Source organism: Saimiri boliviensis, chromosome 4, assembly GCF_048565385.1.
Source record: "Saimiri boliviensis isolate mSaiBol1 chromosome 4, mSaiBol1.pri, whole genome shotgun sequence".
NCBI classification, from domain to species: Eukaryota; Metazoa; Chordata; class Mammalia; order Primates; family Cebidae; genus Saimiri; species Saimiri boliviensis.
The window spans coordinates 73476350-73488799 of record NC_133452.1 but is presented as its reverse complement, the minus strand read 5'-3'; the positions used below and the strand labels follow the sequence as shown (position 1 = coordinate 73488799).

At 32.8% G+C, this 12450-nt stretch overlaps 1 protein-coding gene across 3 annotated transcripts in view; it reads left to right on the top strand.

Annotated features, from left to right (window-relative positions):
- MANEA (mannosidase endo-alpha) overlaps positions 1–12450 on the top strand; it is a 38189-nt gene that overhangs the window by 11004 nt on the left and 14735 nt on the right. For all 3 annotated transcript variants that reach the window (XM_039467938.2, XM_074397690.1, XM_074397691.1), the window contains exon 2: positions 340–921. In XM_039467938.2, coding sequence (XP_039323872.1) covers positions 378–921 — 544 coding nt within the window. In that variant the 5' untranslated portion in view covers positions 340–377. The remainder of the gene's footprint in view (positions 1–339; positions 922–12450) is intronic.

Below are 12450 nucleotides of genomic sequence, written 5' to 3'. Positions count from 1 at the left end.
TTCTACATTCAGTATACATGTAATCTGTTCAAGTAATGAAAACCATATTTTAATATCTTAAGCACAATTTCCTAAGGATTCGTCTAACTAAATGTAGTTGGCATACACACGGTGATATATCCAAATGAATATGTCATTTATTCTAGCCATAGACTCTTTTTGTAGACATTCATATATGATGATATAATTAATATACTATACTTCTTTAATTTTACCAATATGTTATGAAATCAGTTTTAATTATTCAACATAATAAAATTTATGGATTTTACTTTTCATGTTGAATACATTAGAAAATATTGTTGATAACACTAATTATCTTTTTTCAATAAATTGCAGCAAAACACTTACTATTTCGGAGTTTAAATTATGTCATCATGGCAAAGTTTCGGAGAAGGACTTGCATCATTTTGGCACTTTTTATTCTATTTATTTTCTCTCTGATGATGGGTTTAAAAATGCTGAGACCAAATACAGCTACATTTGGAGCGCCTTTTGGACTTGATCTTCTTCCAGAACTTCATCAACGAACTATTCATTTGGGGAAAAATTTTGATTTCCAAAAGAGTGACAGAATCAACAGTGAAACAAATACCAAGAATTTAAAAAGTGTTGAAATCACTATGAAACCTTCCAAAGCCTCTGAACTTAACTTGGAAGAACTACCACCTCTGAATTATTATCTACATGTATTTTATTACAGTTGGTATGGAAATCCACAATTTGACGGTAAATATATACATTGGAATCATCCAGTGTTGGAGCATTGGGACCCTAGAATAGCCAAGAATTATCCGCAAGGGAGACACAACCCTCCAGATGACATTGGCTCCAGCTTTTATCCTGAATTGGGAATTTACAGTTCTCGGGATCCTTCTGTCATAGAAACTCATATGAGGCAAATGCGCTCAGCTTCAATTGGTAATTTTGTATGTGTGTATGTATGCATGTGTGTGTGTGTATCTGTGTGTGTGTAAGTCTGTATATATGCATATAAATTTTTTCGTGTAACTTTAAATTGCCAGTTTTCAAATTATTATTAATTATACTATTAAGCTCAAACCTCCAAATTAAACTGTATATATTATCTTAAACATCCAGGCAACCACCTTTTAACACTGTCCTTAATGCCTTAATGTATATTGTTTAATTTTTAAATTTTGGACCATTTCTGGATATATTGTTGATTTTTAACTTAATTCACTTTCTCAGTTTTATTTATGATGTACATTAAATACAGTGAATTTCTCACTTTAAGTTCACAGCTCATTGATGTTTCTCAAAGGTATATACCTGTATGAATATCGCCTCAATCAAGAAGTCAAATATTTCTGTAGCCCAAAAAGTTTCATCGTGATTCCTTTATTCAGGCCCACCTTCTACCCCACTGCTGAAAATTGTATACATACCAGCTGGATCTGATTTCTGTCAGATCTGATTTCTATGAGATCCAGAAATGGATCTGTCTTTTGCTCAGCACAATATTTTGAAATGTACTTAACTATCAATAGCTTAGTCATTTTTATTAATGAGTAGTATTCTATTATATGATTTTAGCAAATTTGCTTTTACATTCAGCCTGTTGATAGATATTGGGGCTGTTTCAAATTTTAGGCATTGTAGCACATAATTTGGTGTTGCTTTTCTGTTTAAAATTATTCTTACAGTCTCTTCTTTCTTAATGTCTGTTTATTTTATGTTTAATATAATGATACAATTTTAAATCTGCTATTTTTCTGTTTATTTTCCATTTGTTCCACCTGTCTATGTTTCTTTTTTTCCTCTTCCTTCTCTTACATTATATATATGTATTATTCTATTTTATATTTTCTTCTGGCTTATGTTTATTCATTTTATTTATTTTATAACTATGTAGCTTTTTATAACACACCCCTTTAACTTAACTGATTCTTATTGTTGTTTCCACCTCTTCTGACCTTTCTCTTCCCTTTCCTTCTGGCACTCCAATTATATATATATTTAGATAGAGTTATGTTGTCTCACAGGTGAATTATAGAAAAAACATAACTAGGTGCCTCAAATTTCTTCAGTTTGTTGATATACTCTTTGTAAAACTTTCCAGTTTCTGCTTTATTTATCTTGTTAGTGCCCCTACCAGTAGAGCTAAAAGAAGAAATTGGGTGTTCTTAATTTTTCTAGCTCTATGAGAAGGCATAAATTCACCATGGAGCTGCTGTATATAGACAGAAACACAAGACTCTTTGGTGAACAGAACACTGTAGAATTCTGTAAATCTATATCAGATATGTGCAAGATATCTTGCTTTCCTTGTATGGACTAACTTTTTTCCAGTAGTTATAAAATTTAACTTTGTCATATACTTAGAACTTTAGTTTCTATGTTCTATATGTATTATGACATAAAGTAGAATTGGGCAGTTAAGATAGCATTGACTTCTATGTGGTCAGTATGTATGTGTGTGTCTGTCTCTATTTTCTATTTGGAAGAATCTTTCCAAATGATCTTTTTCTGTTTTTTACAAAATATCTGTGTAACATTTAAGTCTTTATTATTATTTCACGACTACCTTGATATGGCTAAAAAACTATGCTAGATTGACAGAGAAAATCATTGTGGTTTAAAATTTTAATTTTCATTTGCAAATTGAATAGTATACAATGAGGATTTTGTCCCCTCCAGTATAAATATAACTATTATATGAATACCTATTTATAATATATAAACATACATAAATGATATTTATAGTAAATATAAATTTTAGATACAAATAATATTTCTGTTATACTATGTTTGGGATAGTTTGTAGTCAAGAAGAAAAGTTTCAGTTAACATGTTTGTGCCAATCTCATATTTATAAAAACCTTTTCCCCTGTATAATATTTTACTATTATATCATATATATGAACATTAATTCTGAACATTTACAGTAATACAGTCATTTTGATTTTAAATGTTAACAGCTTCACTACTGATAGAAATATTTTACTTTTTAATGTATTTTTCTCCTAGAAAAAATTAAAAAGAAACCTTGATAATAAAAGTGACATAATCAATTTATAAATAAATACTTTCTTAATGAGTTAAATATTGAATTATACTCATTGTTAGCAGGCAAAAAATAATTTGACTGTTGGAATACTGATTGAGAACCCTACTTGAATCCAGGGAGCTGGCATGCTGACTCTGGCATTCTTTGAATTGAAGAAGTTAGTAAATAAAGGCTATTTAAGTTCTTATATGGTTGACTATGCTTTGACTACATATTTAACATTCATATTTTTCCTTTGATATAAATGGCCTTCTTTTTATCTTAAATTGAATTGTTGTATGAAGTAACTGTACTGTTGTATCACAGAGTACAAGTTGGTTGATTTTCTGCTTTTACAATTAGAAATGTGATGTGTATAAATCCTAATGGCTCAACCCTTCTTTGAAAAAGAATGATAAAATTAAACTATTGATGTTATGTTTAAAATCCAATTATCATTATAATGTATCAGATACATGATAATAGCATGTGATAGATTTGTATCTTTTTCAAGTCTTTTAAGTAAAATATTGCGTATCATGTATTCTGTCCTCTTGTATTGCTATATTACAAATCTAAATATACCAGATGAATACCTTCTTTATACAGTTTTCTAAAACCTCAGTAGACTAGTCAGAAAATGGCCTCCAAGGTGTCCACATCCTAATTTCCACAATCTGTGAATATATTATGTGGCAAAAGAGAATTAGGGTTGCAGGTGCAAAAAGTTGCTAATCATCTGACCTTGAGATGGTATTATCCTTCATTATTTGGTTACAGATAATCTAGTCACATAAGTCCTTAAAAATAGAAGAGGGAAAAGAGAGTCAAAGGGATGCAATGAGACTTGACCCATTGTTGCTGTCTTTGAAGATAGCACAAGAAGTTCATGAGCCAAAGAATATGGTAGCCTCTACAAGCTTGAATGTCAAGGAAAGGATTCTTTCCTAGAGCCTCCAGAAAGGGATGGCATCCAGTCCAACACCTAGCCTTGATCTTCACATATTAAAACACATGTCATCACTTCTGACATGCAAAACTGTAAGATTATAAATTTACGTTGTTTTAAGCAACTAAATTTCTATTAATTTGTTATGGCGAAATAGAGGACTGCTACATTTAGCAAACCATAATGTACTCTATGACTTTAAAATTATCTTTCCTTTGTTTCAGTTTAGCAGTAAATATTGTTTGACTTTCCATGACGTTCCAAGTTTGTGCTAGATTCTGGGGACATAAGATGAGCAAGTTCTTCCTTTGTTTTCATCATTCTTGTTTCACAAACACCAGACGGATGTCAACATTAGAATATTTCCTGAAAGTATGAAGTATTTGTTTTAGTAAGGTTACAATTCTTATTTCTGAATTTTCTACCTTAAAAAAATGTGTACATAAAAGTAGAAGTTACAGCGAGATGAATTAGATGCATAATATTTAAATGTACTTAATAACATCAAATACGATGTCATAAATTTTCCTTTTATAATAACTATTTGCATTAAGTTTAAAGTTTACGTTTATGACTGTGGAGTGGTGATATTCTATAAAGCTTTCATATTGCTATAGATGCCCAACCTTTGGTTTCGTTGATTTTCCCTAGAAGAACACGTGTACTCTGCTGTTGTTGAATGAAGTACTTTATAAATTTGAATTGGTTCTGGTTCTTCCTAGTATACTAAGGTCTTCTCTATCCTTGAAGATTTTCTGTCTACTTGTTTACTGTCTACCGGTAAAGGAATGTTGAAGAGTCCAAACAAATTTGTGAATATGTCTGTTTCTCTCTTCAGATCTGTCAGTTTTTTTTCCATAGGTCGCAAAGATCTTTTGTTAAGGGCATTAAACATTTAGGATTGTTATGATTTTTGGATAATTGAATACTTTCTTACTGTATAATATTCCCATTTATTTCTGCTAATTTTATTTGTTCTGAAGTCTGCTTTGACATTAATATAACTGTCTAGTTTTCCTTGATGAGTGTTTGCTAGGTATATCTTTTTCATTCTTTTATTTTATCTATGTCTTTGAAGTGTTTTTCTTGTACATTGCATATGGTTGGGTTCTCCTTTTTTTAATACAACATAAAAATTGTATTTTAACTTGGTGCCATTATACTATTTGTACCTAATACGATTATTGATATGGTTGGATTGATGAAATCAACCATCTTGTTGACAGCTTCATGTTTTGTTCTTTGTTTCCTTTTTTTCTTTTTTTTCTGTTTTCTTTTCCACTAGTTGAACAATTTTTGTGATAACATTTAGTCTGCAGTATTTACTTATCATTTATAACTTTTTTCTTTTTTGTCATTAACTCAGAAGTTTTCAAATATATCTTTATATAATCACTCTCTACTTGCAAACGCAAACGATACATGCTTCATGTATAATGTAAGGTCTTCATCACTGATATTCCCAGTGTGTCTCTTCCATACTTTGCTATTGTCATAATTCTGTCAAATAAGACATGATATTTTACTATCATTGCTGTAGACCAGAGGTTGGAAACATTTCTCTAAAGGACCACCGAATACATACTTCTAATTTTGTGAGTCCCTCACTCTCTTTGCATACCACACTCAGCTCTCTCCTTATCGTGTAGAAATGGCATAATCAATAGATAAACGAACATATAGATGAATTGGCCTGCAAAAGGCAAGATTTGGCCCATGGGTCATAGTTTGCTGATCACTGCTTTTGATAATCAGTTGTTTTTCATCGTTATTGAAAGTAAGAATGTTTTTTACATTGATTTCATTTCTAGTTTTCCCCTCTATATTTAAGGTAGATCTAAGTGAATGTCTAGTATCATATTCTTGCTCTTAAAAATTTCTTTTAACTTTTCTTGTTTTACTTGTCTCCTTGCAATGAATACTTTCGAATTTTGTTTGTATTCTTTATTTTGAAAGATTTTTCATCTGCTGTGGAATTCTAAATGGGCAGGTTTTTGGGAATTGTTTTCTTTTGAAATTTTGAAAATTTACTCCATTTCTTTTTTTATTCTTTTTCTTCGGTCTTCTGTCTTTCATGGTTTCTGATGATTAGTGTGCTGTAATTTAAAAGGATCTTTTATATCCTCATTTTCCTGTATGGATATGTTTGTTGTTATTGTTTTCTGACTGCATTTAATTTTTTTCGTTTTCTCTTTTTTTATGTTTTGGTTTTTATAGTCTGAAAATGATATGGTTAGTTGTTGTTCCTGTTGCCTTTGGTATTTATCCTTCTTGATATTCTCTGAATTTTTTAATCTGTTGCTTTGTGTCTTCATTAATTTTGCAAAACTCTTAGTGATTATTTTTTTCTTTTTTTGAGAAGGAGTCTTGCTCTGTTGCCAGGCTGGAGTGTGGTGGTGCGATCTCAGCTCACTGCAGCCTCTGCCTCCGGGGTTCAAGCTATTCTCCTGCCTTAGCCTCCCAAGTAGTTGGGACTACAGGTGCGCACCACTACTCCCAACTAGTTTTTGTGCTTTTAGTAGAGACAGGGTTTCACCATGTTGGCCAGGATGGTCTTGAGCTCCTGACCTTAAGATCCATCTGCCTCAGCCTCCCAAAGTGCTGAGATTACAGGTCTGAGCCACTGCGCCCAGCCCGATTGTTTTTTCAGGTGAACCTTCTATCTCTTCTGGGTTTCCATTTACATGTGTAGTAGAACTTTGATATTTATTTCACAACTACTAGATGCATTGTTCTATTCTTTTCCCCAGTCTTTTTTCTCATGGTAATTTGGGTAAAGTAATTTCTTTTGACTTGTCTTGAAGTTTCCTGATTATCTTCTCAGCTCTATCACTGAACTTATTAAAGGAACTAATTCATCTCTTTAAATAGTTTTTCATCCCTGGCATTTCTGTTTTATTTATTCTTTTTTTTTTTTTTTTTTTTTTTTTTTTTTTTTTTTTTTTTTTTTTGAGACTGAGTCTTGCCCTGTCAGGCTGGAGTACAGTGGCTCCTTCTGGGAGCAAGCAATTATCTGCCTCAGCTTACCAAGTATCTAGAATTTCAAGTGCTCACCACCACACCTAGCTAATTTTTGTATTTTTAGTTGAAATGCCATTTCACCATCTTGGCCAGGCTGATCTAAAACTCCTGACCTCATGATCTACCCACCTCAGCCTCCCAAAGTGCTGAGAATACAGGTGTGAGCCACTGCACCTAGCCTGTTTTATTTGTTCTTTTTTTTGTTTTGTTTTCTTCATTTAAAACTTTTCTTTATTTCTTTTTATTATTATTATTATACTTTAAGTTCTGGGATACATGTGCAGATCGTGCAGGATTGTTACATAGGTATACGAATGCCATGGTGGCTTACTGCATTCATCCCCTGTCATCTACATTAGGTATTTCTCCTTTAAAAAAAAAATTTTTTTTTAAAGCTCCCAGATGCCTTTAATATGCAACCAAGCTTGAGAACCACTGATAAAAAAAAACATAGGAAATAACAAAATTGAATATATTTTTCTTTATGCCACCAAGGACCAATTACAAAATATGATGCAGAGAAAATTCCACCAATAGCAGTATAAAACATTTATATTAATAGAATTACCATATCATTCAGCACTTCTAATTCTAGATGTATACCCCAAATAATTTAAATCAGGAGCTCAATGAGATATTTTTACACTCAAGTTTGTATTGGTATTACTCACAATATCAAGAATTGGCAGCCAATTAAGTGTTCATGGATGAATGAATGGATAAACAAAAATTTGATATATATTGTATGATAGAATATTATTGAGTCTTTAAAAGGAAAGAAATTGTGACTCATACTACAACATGAATGAAACTTGATGATGTTAAGCAAAATAAGCCAGTTAGAATGGCGATCATTTAAGTCAAAAATGATCGCCATTCTAACTGGTATCTCAGTGTGGTTTTGATTGGCATTTCTCTAATGACCAGTGATTACCAGCATTTTTTCATGTTTGTTGGCCTCATAAATGTCTTCTTTTGAAAAGTGTTTGTTCATACCCTTTTCCCACTTTTTGACGGGGTTGTTTTTTTCTTGTAAATTTGTTTTAGTTCTTTGTAGATTCTGGATATTAGCCCTTTGTCATATGGGTAGATTGCAAAAAATTTTTCCCATTCTGTTGGTTGCTGGTTCACTCTAATGATAGTTTCTTTTGCTGTGCAGAAGCTCTGGAGTTTAATTAGATCCCATTTGTCTATTTTGGCTTTCATTGCCATTGCCATTGCTTTTTGTGTTTTAGTCATGAAGTCTTTGCCTATGCCTATGTCCTGAATGGTATTGCCTAGATTTTCTTCTAGGGTTTTTATGGTGTTAGGTCTTATGTTCAAATCTTTAATCCATCTATAGTTAATTTGTATAAGGTGTTAGGAAGGGGTCCAGTTTCAGCTTTCTGGAGATGGCTAACCAGTTTTCCCAACACCATTTATTAAACAGGGAATTGTTTCCCCATTGCTTGTTTTTGTGAGGTTTGTCAAAGATCAGATGTTGTAGAGGTGTGGCATTTCCTCCGAGGCCTCTGTTCTATTCCTATTTGTTCTTATAGTTTCCACATCTCTCCTGAACTTTCTTTTTCTTTTTTTTTTTTTTTTTTTTTGAGACGGAGTTTTGCTCTTGTTACCCAGGCTGGAGTACAATGGCGCGATCTCGGCTCACCGCAATCTCCACCTCCTGGGCTCAGGCAATTCTCCTGCCTCAGCCTCCTAAGTAGCTGGGATTACAGGCACGCGCCACCACGCTCAGCTAGTTTTTTGTATTTTTAGTAGAGACGGGGTTTCACCATGTTGACCAGGATGGTCTCGATCTCTCGACCTCGTCTCCTGAACTTTCTTACCAAAATTGTGTGTTAGGTACTTTTCCCATTAGATCCTTTATGATATTTATTACAATAATTGTAAATTCTCTCTCTGATAATTCCAACATCTGTCTCATATGTGAGTCTGGTTCTATTGATTGCTTTGTCTCTCGGCAGTAAATTGTTTTTTCTTGCTTTTTTCTGTACCTTTTAATGGTTTTTTAAAGGTGTGTCACCCTGAGTAGCACAGTGATGGTTGTGTTTATGTCTGAAAATGATCTTGCCTTTTTTTCTCTTAAAGTTTTAGTTTGAAAGAGTGTCTGAAATGTTTAAAAGAGGCACTAAGTTTCCTATGAACATATAACAAATTTTTAGGGGCTCAAGGTATCCAAGTTTATCTATAATTATACTGTCTTCTTGTTATTCAATGTTATTTGTAATCACTTTTTTGGTGTTTTTACTTCGTGCGATGCATTTTCTTATTTGTGCTTTTTAAAACAAACGTTTGGATTATCAAGTGAACTTATCCTTCATTTTACAGATGTGAAAACTTTTGTAAAATAATTTATCTAAAGATATATATCTATCAAGTAACAGAATAAGGACTCAATTCTCTAGGCCTATCTGATTTTTTACCCTATATTCTTAACTGTTACTTGAATGTATCACTTTACTAACAACAGCAAAAATTTGACTATCAGTTATCTTGAAGGTCCTGTAATAAGAGATATGGAAGGATGACATGAGCAACATGACATGATTGTTTATAATTAGTTTGGTAATATTTTAAGATTGGACTTCAAAGAGCATCCTAGAATTTGCTAAGTAATTAGGATGACAGAAATACAGAGTAGTAGATTTTACTTATAAGTGATACTCAGTTAGCTTATTTTATAGATACTTCTCTGGTTACTATCAAGGATTCATGGCCATTGTAAATTGCCAACACTCCTCAGAAGTAAGACAATCACTGGCATGATTCCCAGGCTAGTATTTATTCAGTGCTATACATCACTGTCTAATGATTAATTGGACTGTGGATCACAGTATAGGGATAGAATTAGATATCTGGAAGTCATAATTGATGCAATAAAGAAGCTGAAACATAACATTGTAAGAGAGAAGAAAGAACATTCCTCCCAAGTCATATAGAATACTTGCAAAGAGGGTAAAAGGGGAAGAGAAATTACTAGACCAAGAATGAGGTGGTTAGTTTATTAGGAGAATTAGAATAATCTGGCAGTGCTGTCCAGTAGAATTTTCTGTGATGATGAAAATGTTCTATATGTGTGCTGTCAAATACAGTAGATACATGGTCATATGTGGCTATTGAACACTTGAAATGTAGCTAGTTGTTTGTGCAAGAAAACTAAATTAAATTTTAATTTATATGGTAGATCTGGGCATTATTTTGGATAGCATAAGACTAGAATGTGATCAAGCTGGAGGAAAAGAGTAAAGAAATGGTGCAATGGAGATCATAGTATTAAGTTGCAAAACATCTGCTGGCACAGTGGCTCATGCCTGTAATCCCAGCACTTTGGGAGGCCGAGGTGGGTGGATTATCAGGTGGGCAGATCATTGAGACCATCCTGGCCAACATGATGAAACCCCATCTCTGCTAAAAATACAAACATTAGCCAGGCGTGGTGGTGCATTCATGTAATCTCAGCTACTGGGGAGGCTGAGGCAGGAGAATCCTTTGAACCTGGGAGGCAAAGGTTGCAGTGAGCCAAGATCACGCCACTGAACTTCAGCCTGGTGATTGCGCAAGAATCCCATCTCAAAAAAGGGAAAAAAAAAAAAAGATAGAAAAGATTGTGTGTGTGCGTGTGTGTGCATACTAGGAGAGGGGTATGGTTGAAGAGGGAGGGAAAAATATGAGAAAAAAACAGAGTAGTTGGACCAATATTTATTGAGTATTATAGTCTATTAAATGGAATTTTATTTGTGTACCTAAAATATATCATGAAAGGTAAGAATTACGTGTGTTTTGATGGTGAGGCCACAGAAGCAAGAAGTTAACTTGCCCTTAGTTCACGTAGCTGAAAAGTGGTGAGATATTTAAATGTATTCTACTATACTGCCCTGCCTCTCACTAAAACAAATGCAAAATAGTAGATGAATTAGGAAAAGAACAAAAATAACAATTTTCTGAATTTTTCAAGGTAAGTGCTTTTTATCTTTTCTCTTTTAAACTATGAACGTAATTTTTAAAAGTATGTGTAATGGCAATATCTAAAGTTTTCACAGGTTGTTTCTGTTGTCTTGTTTCTGCTGATTCTCGTGCATGGTGTTTTATTTCTTTCTGTTCTTCCTTATCTTTCTTTAATTATATACTATTTATTGTTTTTTTAAAAAAATACTTTTTGTAAATAATTTGAGGCCCAAGAAGAAGATGCCTTTGTCCAGAAAGGATTTCCTTTGCTTTTGCCTGGTGACTGTTTGGAATACCATTTCTGGGTTACCTTAAATTAGGTTTAAGGCTAGAGGACTGTGCAAGCATTGTGAACTTGCAGTTTACTTCACTGTTTTGAGAGTTGGTTTATGTCTGTTAATTTTGCTTGGGGGAAACAGATCCTTGCTCACTTATCTTTCTGGGTTCACATTTTTCCTTCAATTCGGCCAGGAAGTTTGTTATACTTTTCAGCTCTTTGACTTTAAGACATTTTCTCCTCGTGTTTTATGTAATAATAATGGTTATTTTCATGGAGAGTGATTGGTCTACTATTAGACCAACTGTTATTTTAAACTAGTCCACTATTTTTAGAAACAAGAGTCTTGTTTTATTTTTACTTTTATGGAAGAATACATTGCTTATAATTTTCATGTGATTCATGGCATAGTCTTTCTGTTGTTTAATATTTATTTATAATTTTTTTCTTTTTTGCATAAAATAATTTTTTGCTGGTCTCATGTTGATACAACTTTTGTTGTCTTTCTTATTTTCTTTGGTGATTCTTCTTATAAACTGGGCTAGTAATCTTACAAGATTATAAGTGATCGCTTATAAAATGTTGGATTAATTGTTTCCAGACACTTTTCTCACCAGCATTCCTCTCTAGGCTTTGCCTCCCTCTGGCTAGCCAGAGTTTCCCTGAAGCCTCATATGTAATAGCTTGTTTTTTCCATCTTTTGTTCTAGTTATCATTCTTCTTTTCAGAGTAGATTGGGGACATAGGCATTATTTTTGTTAACTTTGATTTTGTTGCCCTAGATGGGACTTACTTGGACATGGCATGGCTAGCACAAAACTTAGGTCTTAAAATGTAGTTTTCTGGCAGTTTCTTTCCTTCAATTTCTTGATTTCCACATGCTTCCTTTTGGTACCATTGTTATTTATTTCCCTGTCTTAAAGAGTCTATTGATTTATCTAGAAATTAGTGCAATCTTTCTAATGACTGTCCATTTCTTTATATATATATAACAAGGCTTTGAATTAATTGATCTTAAATATTCTGTCTCTAGTTTGTGATTTCTATGTAATTTATGCTTCTAACATGTAATTTATTAGTTTAAAAATAAGTAGGCAGGCACTACAGAGAGGAGCAGTAATAATTTCATTATGTTCAAATCTTCTGTTAAAAGATATTGATCTACACAAAAACAGCATACAAATGTTGATAGCAGTTTTATTCATAATTGCCAAAAATCAGAAGCAACCAAGATGTCCTTCATTAGGT